General features: G+C 35.0%; 1 protein-coding gene across 1 annotated transcript; it reads left to right on the top strand.

Annotated features, from left to right (window-relative positions):
- The first annotated feature begins 3,584 nt into the window (after positions 1-3,584).
- Positions 3,585-6,390, top strand: LOC132282814 (uncharacterized). Its single transcript, XM_059784619.1, has 3 exons — positions 3,585-3,721; positions 4,516-4,940; positions 5,326-6,390. The coding sequence occupies exons 2-3, from the start codon at positions 4,542-4,544 to the stop codon at positions 6,160-6,162; spliced, it is 1,236 nt and encodes a 411-aa protein (XP_059640602.1). The 5' UTR covers positions 3,585-3,721; positions 4,516-4,541; the 3' UTR covers positions 6,163-6,390.
- The last annotated feature ends 5,939 nt before the right edge of the window (positions 6,391-12,329 follow it).

The raw sequence follows: 12,329 nt of genomic DNA on the forward strand, positions 1-12,329 counted from the left end.
CTGAAAAGTTCATTTGGCAAAATTGTAACGTTTGGTTACACATATGTGAAGTACTTTATCAAAAAATAATTAGTTCAGTAGAGAGTTTGAATGAAGTAACAATTTGAAGTTTTTAAAATTGGATTTTGAATAGAGGTTAATATTTTAGATAACTCTTTTCATTAGACAATTTTGTCCTTTTTAATTTTTATAAAGACAATTACATCCTTTCCTTATGAAGTTGCTATTATCAACTATGATAACATCATATTAAAGGATTTTATTGTAAAATTAGCAATAGAATTATTTTAAATAAATTGTTACCAAAATAATTTAATTGTGAAAATTAGTCCCATGTGGGGGAGCTTCCTTGTATTAAAAGTCCTTTATTGATAAAGACCTTTGTGAAAGGAATTTTGTTGGAAAGAATTCATAAGAAAAAGACGTTTGGCGAGCACATTTCTTAAATTTACTTTAACTTTTAAATTATTTTTTTCTTAACAATAATATTCTTTGTCTTTAACAATTATGGCAACCCTCCAATAAAAAAGTGTGAAGGCAATAGTGGTGGAAGGCGATGACAATGCTGGTAGTGGTGGAAGGTGATGACAATGCTGGTAGTGGTGGTGGAGGAATGTGATGATATCAACGGTGGTGAAAGGTCGCAGTAAAGGGTGGCAGCGGTAGCGGTGGTAACAGTGGAAGCCTAGAAGGTGACAATGGCGATGGTAATGAAGGATGGTGGTGGCGGTGGGAATGATGGTGTTGGTGGAATGTCACGGTGGTGGTGGTGAAGAGTGATGGTGGCAGCAACAATGGTGGTGGTTCGGGCTACAACTCGGATGGGTTTGAGGTATAACTTGAACCCAATCCACCATATAAAATGCAAAACCCAAGCCCAACCCTAACCCTATCCTCAAGTTTAACCACTCAACCTAGACCAACCCATCTTTCTAATTTTAAATTATGGCTTGCAACTCGGGCTTAGATTTCGAATTAAAACTTAGGGTTAATTCGGGTTACTCATATGACTAATCTTTATACCGAAAATTTAATATGATCTTGAATTAGTTTTAGATTAAATTATCTTTAAACAAAAAGAAGTTTAAAGACTTTTTGTAAATTTTTAATAAATTACAAACAAATTTTTAAAAAATTAATTCTCTTAAAAGTTAATATACAATAAGTAAATATTTAACAAAAAAAAAAAAGTTGAAAAGAAAAAAAGTAATCATAGTTTAAATATTATATATAATGTATTTAAAAGTAAAAATATATATGAAAATAATATTAGAATTTGGGTTTGGGTTGGCACAAGTTGGTAGTACTTCAACCTAAGCCCAATCTTAATTAAATTCGGGTTGAGATTTTTCAACCCAAGCCCAACCCTAATTGTAAAAATGATTGCCCAAACTCGTGAAAAATCAGGCTGGGCTCAAGTTGGGTTCAGGTTACCTAACCCAAGTTGTACCCCTAGTGGTGGTCGTTGGTGGCAGTGGTAGTGAAGGATGATGGTGGTGGTGGTGATGGCAGTGGTAATGGTGGTGGAAAGTGGTGATGGTGGTAGTGAAGGGTGATGGTGGCGGTGGCAGTAGTGAAAGGTGGTGGTACGGATGACCAAGAAAGAATAAATGATAATTTTGTCAATTTATAAAAAGTACACAAGGCAAATTAATAAAATAACAAATTTATCTTTTAAAAACATTGACTTCTTAAAAAGAGGTTTCAAAAGCAACAATTTTTTTCTTCTCTTAAATAAGTTTTCTAATAACCATTAAGGGATAATTACACTTACCTCCCCTAAGTTTAGGCGTAATTACAGGCAGTAGCTCCAACGTTTCAAAAATATCACTTACCTCCCTTCAATGTGATCACCGGTAGGTTGTGTTAGAAATCTATGTAAATGTACTAATATACCCCCATTATTATATTAATATTAATTACTTGTTATTAAATTACTCTTTTACCCTAACAACTTTTTTTTTTTTTCATGTTTGGATCCCTAAATCTGGAGAGCCACCATCTAAACCACCACCGTAATGGCCACAGCCACCGCCTCCGCCTCCGCCTCCACCATTCCTAACTCCGCCACAACCACCACCATAGCTCGGGTCCTGGGCTTCGTAAGCCGTACAACGTCAAGCACAACATGAGGCAATAATCAGTCAAGTCTCGTAACTGAACATCAATCTCTAACTTAAACTTCATGGGTCTGAGCATGAACATCCGCCGCCTTGACTTCGCTGACATGGGCACGATTGCCGTGATATTCACCAGCGAATGTTTGCACCTAGCGAAACTCTTGCTCGAATGCAAATCCGAATTTAGAAACCCCAGCGAGTTGGACCAGTCCTCGCCGGTGAAGCGGTTCGAATCGCTGATCAACCAAGAGCTGCGAGACTTTAAACAACGATGATTTGACGACGCTAAAGTAGTCGCGCTTTTGGTACTCATTGAGTTTGTCTTGGTCGCCGTCGTAGGGGATGATGTTTCTATAGAAGATGATATTGTTGTCGATTGGGCTGATTACGGAGTTCAGATTGGTGAAGAACTTGAATAGGTTTTGATTTAAGGAGGTTTTTGGATTGTGGTGGTGATCAGAAGGATTTTTTTTTTGCGAAATCATTCATCAAGAGGTTGCAGAGAGGGAGAGAGGATGTTTTATGCTCCTTCGGAGTCCATGGGTACTGATTCGATCCATATGGCGGTGAGGTCGCCGATGATCGGCTCAATCAGGGGTTGCTCTTGCTATGGAATTCTAATTTCAAAGAGGAACTCCGTCAAGCCATCACTAACGCCATTCAATCAAAGACATCAATGCCAGTGATCGCCACTACCCCTTATCGCCACCGCCACTGTGCCTTCCTAAGCTCCCGAATCTCCATGGTCATGTTCTTTGAACCCTCGTGGCTTTGTAATTATAAGTTTTAGAGAGATAAAATGTATACACAGAAGAAGCAAATGTGATATTTGAGAGTGTATGAGGGTGGAAATGTCTTTACAATTATAATAAGGGTAAATATGGTACTTTATGCTCAAAATTTGCTGACATCATCATAAACCTTTATTGACCGACATTGACCATCACCGGAAGAGGCCAAGTATTACGACGGAGCAAACTTTGAGGGAAGACGGTGTAATTTTTAAAATATAAAAAGTATCGCCCGTAGTTACGCCTAAGTTCAAGAAAAATAAGTGTAATTATCTCTGACCATTAAAAACACTTTTAATAATTACCAAACAAATCTAAACATAAATTTTCAAAATAAAAACACTTTTACAGCATAGAAGCAATCACTCTGATTCAAACTCATATTTCCTCTATTTATTTCACATCCGAATTCGTGCGGTGGAGCCCTCTCAGTCTTTCACACCATTCCAATGTACAACCTTCAAAATCTATCAAGAGCGTCCTGCACACGCTGAATAAAGCGCGTGACTATGCAACTCCAGCTAGGTACAAGACAAATCAGGTTTTGTTCAAGGAGTGTGCGCATTACGCATTCCTATTTTTCTGGTTGATGAAAGCTGAGTTTTAACACCAAACTTCCAATAATACCCTTTTACACACACATTCACATAATCTATATATTATATATATATTCACAATTTTATTATTAATTCCCATTTATTTTCTCACACAAACCCTAAAATCAAAATTACAAATTGAAAGCTCAGAGAGAGAATCAAAACAACAATCTTATAAGTTGTGTTCAAACTTCTTTGCAAATTTCTAGAAAAGGTCAGTAATTTTGATTTGTAGGGTTTCAATTTTTCAAATTAATGCTTAATGCATCATTTTAATATTTTTTGTTCAATTTATTCTTAAAAATCTGGAAGCTTTTAGAGAAAAAGTTCAATCAGAATTCATTCTAAAGTGGTCAATTTTTTTGTTGTTGATATTTTTACATTTATTACGAGTTTTATGTATGTTTTATTAGTTCTTTATGCTAATTATCTGCTTACTGAGTTGAGTCTTTTGCAATTAATTTAATTGGATTCATTGAATAATTTAATTTTTTTAGGCTATGAATTGATCAGATTTTGTGTTCTACCAGAGGATTCTGATGGATTTTTGTGTTAATTTTTTATTGTTTTCTTGGGGGACTTTTCTAAGAATTTTTTGGGGTTTGTTGACTAACTAGTTGATAATGTTTTGTCAGACTGTTAGATCTTTTGGTTCCTATTTTTTTTTAGGGCTTATAGTGTTTTTAACACAGATGGCTGTTGAAAGAAATTGATATGAAAGTTCCAAGTTTTTGTAAGGTTTTCTTGTTAATTTTGGTTCATTTTTTGATTAAATTCATGTAAACCTAGACATTTTATGGAAAAAAATACTTACTTCTATTCACCAATGTTTATATAATGCTTCATTCAAAGTTCATGATCTTTATCAATCATTACCGTCTGTGAATTTCAAGACAGTGACGATCACTTTCAGAATGTGGGTCTATTGTGTTGATTGTTTGGTTTTGTCATTTTTCATACAGATGGTATGGAATCCGTTATTTGATGAAAATTTATTGGTTTTGACAGATTGGATCTGCATCATTATACCCGTCATGAGGTTCAAGAGAGGTAGTAAAGTGGAGGTAATGAGTGAAACTGAGGTGCTGAACTCATGGCGTTGTGCTGAAATTGTTTCTGGTAATGGCCATACTTACAGTGTGAAGTATGATTGTTATCTGGGCTCGACAGGCAAGGTGTTTGTAGAGAGGGTGTCTAGGAAGGCTATTAGGCCTTGTCCTCCGCCTGTGGAAGGTTTTGAGAGTTGTGTGGTTGGTGACATTGTGGAGGTGTTTGATGATATTTCATGGAAGATAGCCGCAGTCTTGAAGATTTTGAGCGGGGATCACTATTTGGTGAGGCCAATTGGAGTTTCCCAGGAATTCAGCACCCATAGATCTAACATCAGGTTGCGGCAATCTTGGGAAGATGACAAATGGGTTGTTATCGGAAAGGTATTCCTTTTATCTGGATTTATTCTAGTGGCCCCTCATTTCTGCAGTGATTGCTCTTTATGTTTGTCAAGATTAGTTGAGATTACATCGAGCTTGGAGCATTATTTTACTTGATCACTTGTGAATTCCTTTGTGTTTCAGCTAATACATTTAATAAATGTAGCTTATTATTATTTTCTATTGACTGGGATACAATTTTGGCTGAGACTTGGATCCTTTTGTCTTGTCAAGTTTGTGCAGTGTTGCCGTATACAGTGTTTTCCGAAGCAATGGTGACATGGCCCTATGTTTTTGTCTTTTAATTTTTATGCAATGGAGTTAAGTGGTCCTTATTTACCATCCTCACTTTTGCACCGTGTAATCATATGTTTTATGCTGCATACAGGGTTCTGGAAGTTGTGGAAATGCGAAATATAATAAACTGTCAACTTCAAATTGTTACCAGAAGGGGAGCTTCCAAGTGCCTCGAGCCAATAGAAAGACTGAGCTGCAAGCACGGGATGATTGTTTTGCTGTTCAGAAGAATGCTGGATTGCGGGAGTCGAGGATACTCTCTTCTAGAATGCCGAAGAGAGCGTCCCTTTGTGGCTTCTCTCTTATTGAAGTTTATACATGCAATGATCAGAAAAGAAGAGCAATTGAGAAAGAGGGTAGACGACAACGAGTGGTTCCGACCCCATTACTGGAAAAGGTAGATGCTGTAGCTTACCCACGAGAAAATCTGGGTGAAGAATACATGCATGCTTCCTTGAATAATAGGTTAAATGGATATTATGAAATGGAGAGGGCAAAACTAAATGGTGTTGTTAGCTGTTCCATTGCGAGAAGCTCAGGACCTAGTGACACAAATAGTGATGCATGTTCTGTCGGTAGTTGTGGAGATACTAGGAAGAGTCCAAATAAGAATCCCAGTCATTTCATAGCAGTACCTTGTCGAGATACAGATACCCTATGTAGTGATGCAGAATCATTTTATGGCTTGGGGGGTGAGGAGGAAAATTGCCCCCTTCCTCCAGAAGAGGAAGTGGTAGCTAGTATTCATAGGTTAGAGTTGCATGCTTATCGCTGCACTTTGGAGGCATTGTATGCTTCTGGCCCCTTAAGTTGGGAGCAAGAATCATTGTTGACAAATCTCCGCATTACGCTCCATATTTCTAATGATGAACATTTGATGGAGTTGAGGAATTTAATTTCATCTGGAACTGGTATTCATTTAAGTTAACAGTTAATGGGGGGTTTTCTCTTTAATTTTCTTCTTTAACGTTAGGATTTTCTTTCTCGTCCTCGATGCTCACAGAACATTGTGAAAAGCAGGATGACATCTTGTAGATTCTCTCTCTGTTATTTAATCTACAGTTATATAGATGGTTTTTGCTTTTGTAACTCCAAATTATGTATCAGAATTCTTACTAAGAAATGAATGTATCTATTCCCTTCCTTTTTTGGTTTAGTCTTCTTCTTCTGGTTATAATATGTCACAAATTTGTAATAAAGTTCTTGAATAATTTTTCAGTTAATGAAAGGAGTTGTTGTGAGCTTGAAGCACCATATATAAGTGGCAGAAAGCCAAATCCAGTCTCTCTGTTTCCCATTGCATCTTTGCAGGTGTCATAGCAGGTTTCTATTAAATTCTGTTGTGGTTGGAACTCTTATCTTTGAAATTATATGCTTCTATTTTTTGATGAATGCCCGGAAGTATATGATTGTTGTAAGTCTACTTGAAACCCTACATCTGTGGCACACAGCCAGCTTGTTGTCTTTATGCATCTGCACATAGCTAGTTTGCCTTATAAAAGATTTCTTATTCTGGATGAAGTTCACTTATTATTAAGGTCAAAAATGCTTTATAAAAGAAGCTTTCTGGTGGGATATTGATCTTTGTACATTGAAATGCTCTGGATGTTACTAAATGTCCAAAAGCTCATGAAAGCCAAGCTTATTAGGTTTCATTTTGTAATCCCATTTATTGCTTTCTAATTGAGTTCTAGCAATGATTGATGTGAAAAACAACTTGAATGGTATGCAACTATGTATTCCTTTTGGTTTTGACATAAACATGTTTTTGGATCAAATTCCAAATCTCTTTGATTTCCTCCATACAATTTGGCAGCATTTTGAGTTCCCATTTGAGGATGTTATTGATGAATCCCTGCATTTTCCAGGGCCACAGTTGGAGGCATGCATCCTTTGCTTCCAAAGGTCTAAAGATGATGCTGGGGTTTGCCGTCTTTCTTTGTCCTAAACAAAATGGGACAATATCTGCTTCCATTCTCATACAAACCAGCTAATTGATGGCCTACCACTGGTGTCATTGTTTGATCCGGTTTACTAACAAACCACACTTTGGGCCAGCTTTGAACTGTGAACATGTCTTCTGCTGAAGGAATTACAACCAGAAGTTCAAAAATTCTGCCGTCATTATCCTGACATGGAAGGTTCTCTTGTCGAACTTTTACCTTAGATACTCTGCGTCTTTAAAGCTTTTGCATGCTGATCTGCATTTTCACTCTTCACGGTTTGCATTTTATTTTGTGGTGCACTTAATTATCTGTTTTTTGTTGCTTTGAATGAATGAGGTACTTGCTTTATGTCACTCTTAGATATTCCACATCATTAAATTTTTGCATGCTTATTGGTGTTTTCACTCTTCATGGGTTGCCTTTTAATTTACAGTGCAATTTATGTCATTAATATATGTTAATGAATCTTTAACTTCCATGTTAGTTTATGATTATACTAGTACATATGCATTCTTGAAGTATGGATACCGTCATAAGGGAGTCATATCCATATTGTATCAGTATTGGATACTGATACTCTTGGGATATTCGTGAATATATGCCTAATACTTTCAAAACACATCCATAATTTGTGTGTGTATATATAATTGAAACAAGTATCTGATCTTCTAGAAATGACTTAAAATGTGGGCACGAGATTGGTAAGCAGTTGTCCGGAACCTTGATATTAGGTTCTATTTTTTTCTTTTTAAGAAGATTGAAAGCCCAGTGAAAATCTGCAGGTCACCATATTCTCTGTTCCTTGGTTCGCAAAGACAAAGTTGGATGTCTTGGCATAATGGAACTGATAATAATCACATATTAGTAGATCCTTGTTGCCAAATGGGCTTTTCTCTCTCTTTGTTAACTGGTCAAATTTGGTGTGGATCTGGCAGGATTTGGATTTGAATCTGAATCCGATTCTGATTGTATGTACTGAGATATGAGTTTGAATTCATCTAAAGTTGATTTGGTAAAATATCTGAAAATAATTATTTATATTGAATCCAAGACATAGATAAAAAACAGTGTTTAAAGGTAAAGGTATAAGTTGGCATTTTGCTATCTTAAGAAATTATCTCCATAGATTTATATTTGAAATATATTATTTTCTTGAAGTTAAGTGGGTTCGAAGCTTAGTTGGTTTGAATCCAAATTGATACAAGGTCTTTCTGATCTAGGATTTCTTATACCAAATTGGATTCGAACCAATGGATATAAATTGGTGTGATAATCGGATAATCATGTTGAAATCATATTCTGATCTGACCCATTGACAGCCCCAAGTGCTCAACTTGGTTAGCTCAAACTGATTTTGTTCAGCATTGTTTTACTTTCTTCTTTTGAATAAAGATCTCCTCCTCAGCCATGTTTTACTTTCTTTCATGCTCAAATGAAAAGTTGTTTTGAAAAAGTATATTTTTTTGGTTATGGTATTATCAACTGGGAGACCACTAAACATGTGAAATTTTCCTTCTTTATTTATTTATTAACTTCTAATTTTATGGGGTCATCTTTATGAAGGTAAAACTCAAGTTTTTATTACAATTAGATATACCACGTAAGAATTTTTTCCCTTTTAAGTTTAACAGATTGGCATGGTCCAGGGTGTTTCTGATTTAGATATTTTAGAACCACAATAACTACTAGTATGGAACTCTACACACTATACATAACTCGTTCAACTGCACTTGAAAAAATCATAGTAGATTCATCTATATTCCTTGGAAAACACGATAAACTGATTTATTTTCCATGGTGAATGTCCCAAACGGGGTGCTGTAACATGCTTTTATGTTTCTGTTTAAAAATTCAGTGTTGGTTCTTGAGCTAAATCATATCCTTTGAAATTTATTTTATAGTAAATTAAGATTTATATAGTCATTGCTTCATAAAAAGAAGCTGAAGATACTTCCTCATGCTAACGATTAGTGAGGATAACACACATATCATGGTTAGGGGCTCAAGTTCAGCCCACAAGGCTGATACCCTGAAAATATGTGAACCCATAATTCTTTTCCTTTCCAGTGCTGTATATATAAATGATAGTGTTGGTATATATTTTTGCTGCCAAGTTAAGCATATCATTATCATGCCTCAACTATAATAATGTTACCAGTTTCAGGTATTAGAGGTGATGATTGTTTTAAGGATGCAATTGAATAAGCTTCTACTCATTGTACTTAGACCATATAATTGATTCGGCGACATACAGATGACCAAATACTGTGGCATGAATTTTTTTTGATCCAGAAATGACAACTGTTGGCACCATTCATCTGTTGGGGGGCATGAAAGGCCTCGACAAATGGGATGATGTAGCAGAAGGCCGGAATGCCTGCAAATGAACCGCAAGCTGCTGTGAACCAACTTACCGAGCCCCCAACAGAACAAGATGATGTTGGCAGATCGAACAAGACTTCAACGTGCACCATACGCAAAATCGGATAACAAGGATACTATCTATCAGAAGGTAGTGGCGTTGAAAGTTTGTTACGTATCTGATGTAAAGTTTTGTTAAAGTTTGGTAAGAGATCGGGTGCAGGTACTTTCTCTGAATTTTTTGTTTCTAATTTGAGGATGATGTTGTAATTGTTTCATTGCGGTGGTAAAGCTGATGGCATGTACATTTTTCATCTTTACCACTAAAGAAATAACTCGTTACCATTGAACTGATATGCTATTTATGAAAGTGTATTCAATGTGGAAAATTGTTTACAAATTGGAATGAGCTGTTCAAAACTATAGTATGGCAGATTTTTTTATTGATATTTGGCAATGATAAATCATTATATTTATTTATGTGAAAAATTAGTTACTATGGAATGCTAGTTTGGTTGAAAATACTCAAGAGGAGGCTAATTAATTAGTTGTATTGTTATAGGATAAATAGATAATACAAGTTTATTTATATATGGGCCTAATTTAACAATCATTTGGATTAATATTTGCTTTATACTATTAAATAGAGGGTGACTAATTTCCTCACTGAACGGTTACATTTTATTTTTATAAATTTTACAAGTTCTCATGTATTTGCGTATTAAGGGATTTTGTCATTTTTTGTGCGTGCAGTTAAGAAACACACTCACACATTTACTTGTTCGAGATATTACTATGCTACAACTTCTAATTATATGTTTAATACCTGCGGTGGAAGTGTACGAAGACATATACATATTATTATTTGATGTTAAAAAATATCCTGTTTGCTTTTATTAAACTAGAAAAACTTAAATTTTCTTTTGGTTTTAATTGATCAACCATCTTTTTGGTAAGGTCTGAATCCCTGAATGTGGCTGCAGCCAATGTATTCTGAATTCATTTTTCTTTTCTTTTTGTGCGCGTGTGTTATATTTCAAAAATGTTAGGCTATTATGCAAATATCACAAGAACGGGTCTGTACAGTCTCTAAGTTATGTAGATTTTATTTTTATTTTTTTTGGCACTCTAAAATTATGTAGAATAATATAGTCTCTAAATAGCCTTACTCCTCGTAAATATCTATCATATGACGTGGAAGGTTTCTACAATTTTCTTACGGCTAGAAAGCTTTGTTTTGGGTGAAAAAAAAAAAGCTTTGTTTTGATCTCAACCGTTGGTTTAGAGCCTACATGCTTATAAATAATTGTGAATTTTTCATATCTCTATCAACCATTGAAAATGTGAGATAGCAACCACTAAAAGTTAGTGTTAGTCAAGTCGTTATTGTAATTTGGTGAATTACTACGTTATTTATATACGACTGAAAGCGTATAGAATCAAGATCAATTTTTTTTACTACTTAGATGTATAAAACTTAATGGAGGCTTCTTTCTATTTTTAAAACATACAGTTTCTCTAAGTTGTTGATACCCTTTTATAGATGCAACTCTATAAAAGGTGGCTTATTGAATCTGACGCTGTACATGGAAAAAATTCAATAGCAATTTAGTTTGGATTAATATTTATACTCCCATGGTACTTTCATCTTTATTTTAAAATGTGTTTTATTATCTTTCATATAAAGATGTGCGGAAACAATTGTCAAATTATTTTGTGCAAGTCTTTGATATAAAACAATACTATAATACCTTACTTTTCAAAAATGTCCAACTTCATTTGTATTATGTCCAACTTCATTTGTATTATATATATTCTTATAATAAAAGATATATTAAACATATGAAGTTCATAGCGTAGCTTACTAAAGGTTACCAGTTTACAAGCGAGGAAAACTGTTTTCCACTTGTGTGATCATGATATACGGTAAATTGGTTTTTAGAAAATCCTAATTCCACTCCAAAGGAATAATTTGAAAGAACTCCATGCTGGAATATCAGCAAGAGCCCACTACGTTGCAATTGCAAAACCAATGAGACTACTCTCTGAAGCTAATGTATGATAATACAGAAAGTTAAATAGAGGTGATTAAGAGATGGTAATGGCAATAATGATTATCTGAAGATTTTAATTTATAAAATAGAATTAGGTACAATTTATATTATTATAATACGAGTAGTGATAGAAGCTCCCACGACCCCATTCCTCTCACATTTGAATTCTGGGTTAGTCACATTCATTCACACTAGTCGTAAAAATAAGCACACTTATAATCGGAATTTATAAAATATTTCATTGATAGATTTGTATATGTCTTATTTTTTTATTTTTTTTTTATTTTTTATTTTTTGGCAAAAACTATATACTGAAGTCACATGTAAACACATGAAGAATCCACCTTGACAATGCTCTTACACGATCTCGCAAATTTTGGTTGGATTGAGAAACAGTTTAGAGCAACCGGTATGGATAGATTTTTACTAGCAAATCAGTCAATATTACGATACTAAGGGACGGCGTGGTGCTGGCTAATGGTGGGCCAGCATATTTTGCTAGCAAACTGCATCGCCACAGATAACAGCCTGATTGCTAGCCCAAAGTGGGCCCAAAACTTCCCTGCTTGTTTGTTTCCTTTTTGTTAATAAAAAGGCAATAGATCTTGACCAACCATCAACTTTTCCTAGCAAAATACTGTAGCTAAAGTACTGTAACTAGTCACGTCAACACAATTGCTGACGTGGCTAACAATCAATATATGCATTGCGAGCCAGTATAGCTATTGCTATAC

The sequence above is a fragment of the Cornus florida genome, unplaced genomic scaffold (assembly GCF_030987335.1).
Source record: "Cornus florida cultivar Cherokee Brave unplaced genomic scaffold, ASM3098733v1 CherokeeBrave_3.0.0_Hap2_Chr11, whole genome shotgun sequence".
NCBI lineage: Eukaryota > Viridiplantae > Streptophyta > Magnoliopsida > Cornales > Cornaceae > Cornus > Cornus florida.

What these genes read in the sequence shown, in the direction of transcription:
- LOC132282814 (XM_059784619.1), top strand. Translation starts at nt 4,542, where the DNA reads ATGAGGTTCAAGAGAGGTAGTAAAGTGGAGGTAATGAGTGAAACTGAG. An exon ending in AATGGGTTGTTATCGGAAAG is followed by an intron (nt 4,941 to 5,325) that starts GTATTCCTTTTA and finishes TGCTGCATACAG; the next exon opens with GGTTCTGGAAGTTGTGGAAA.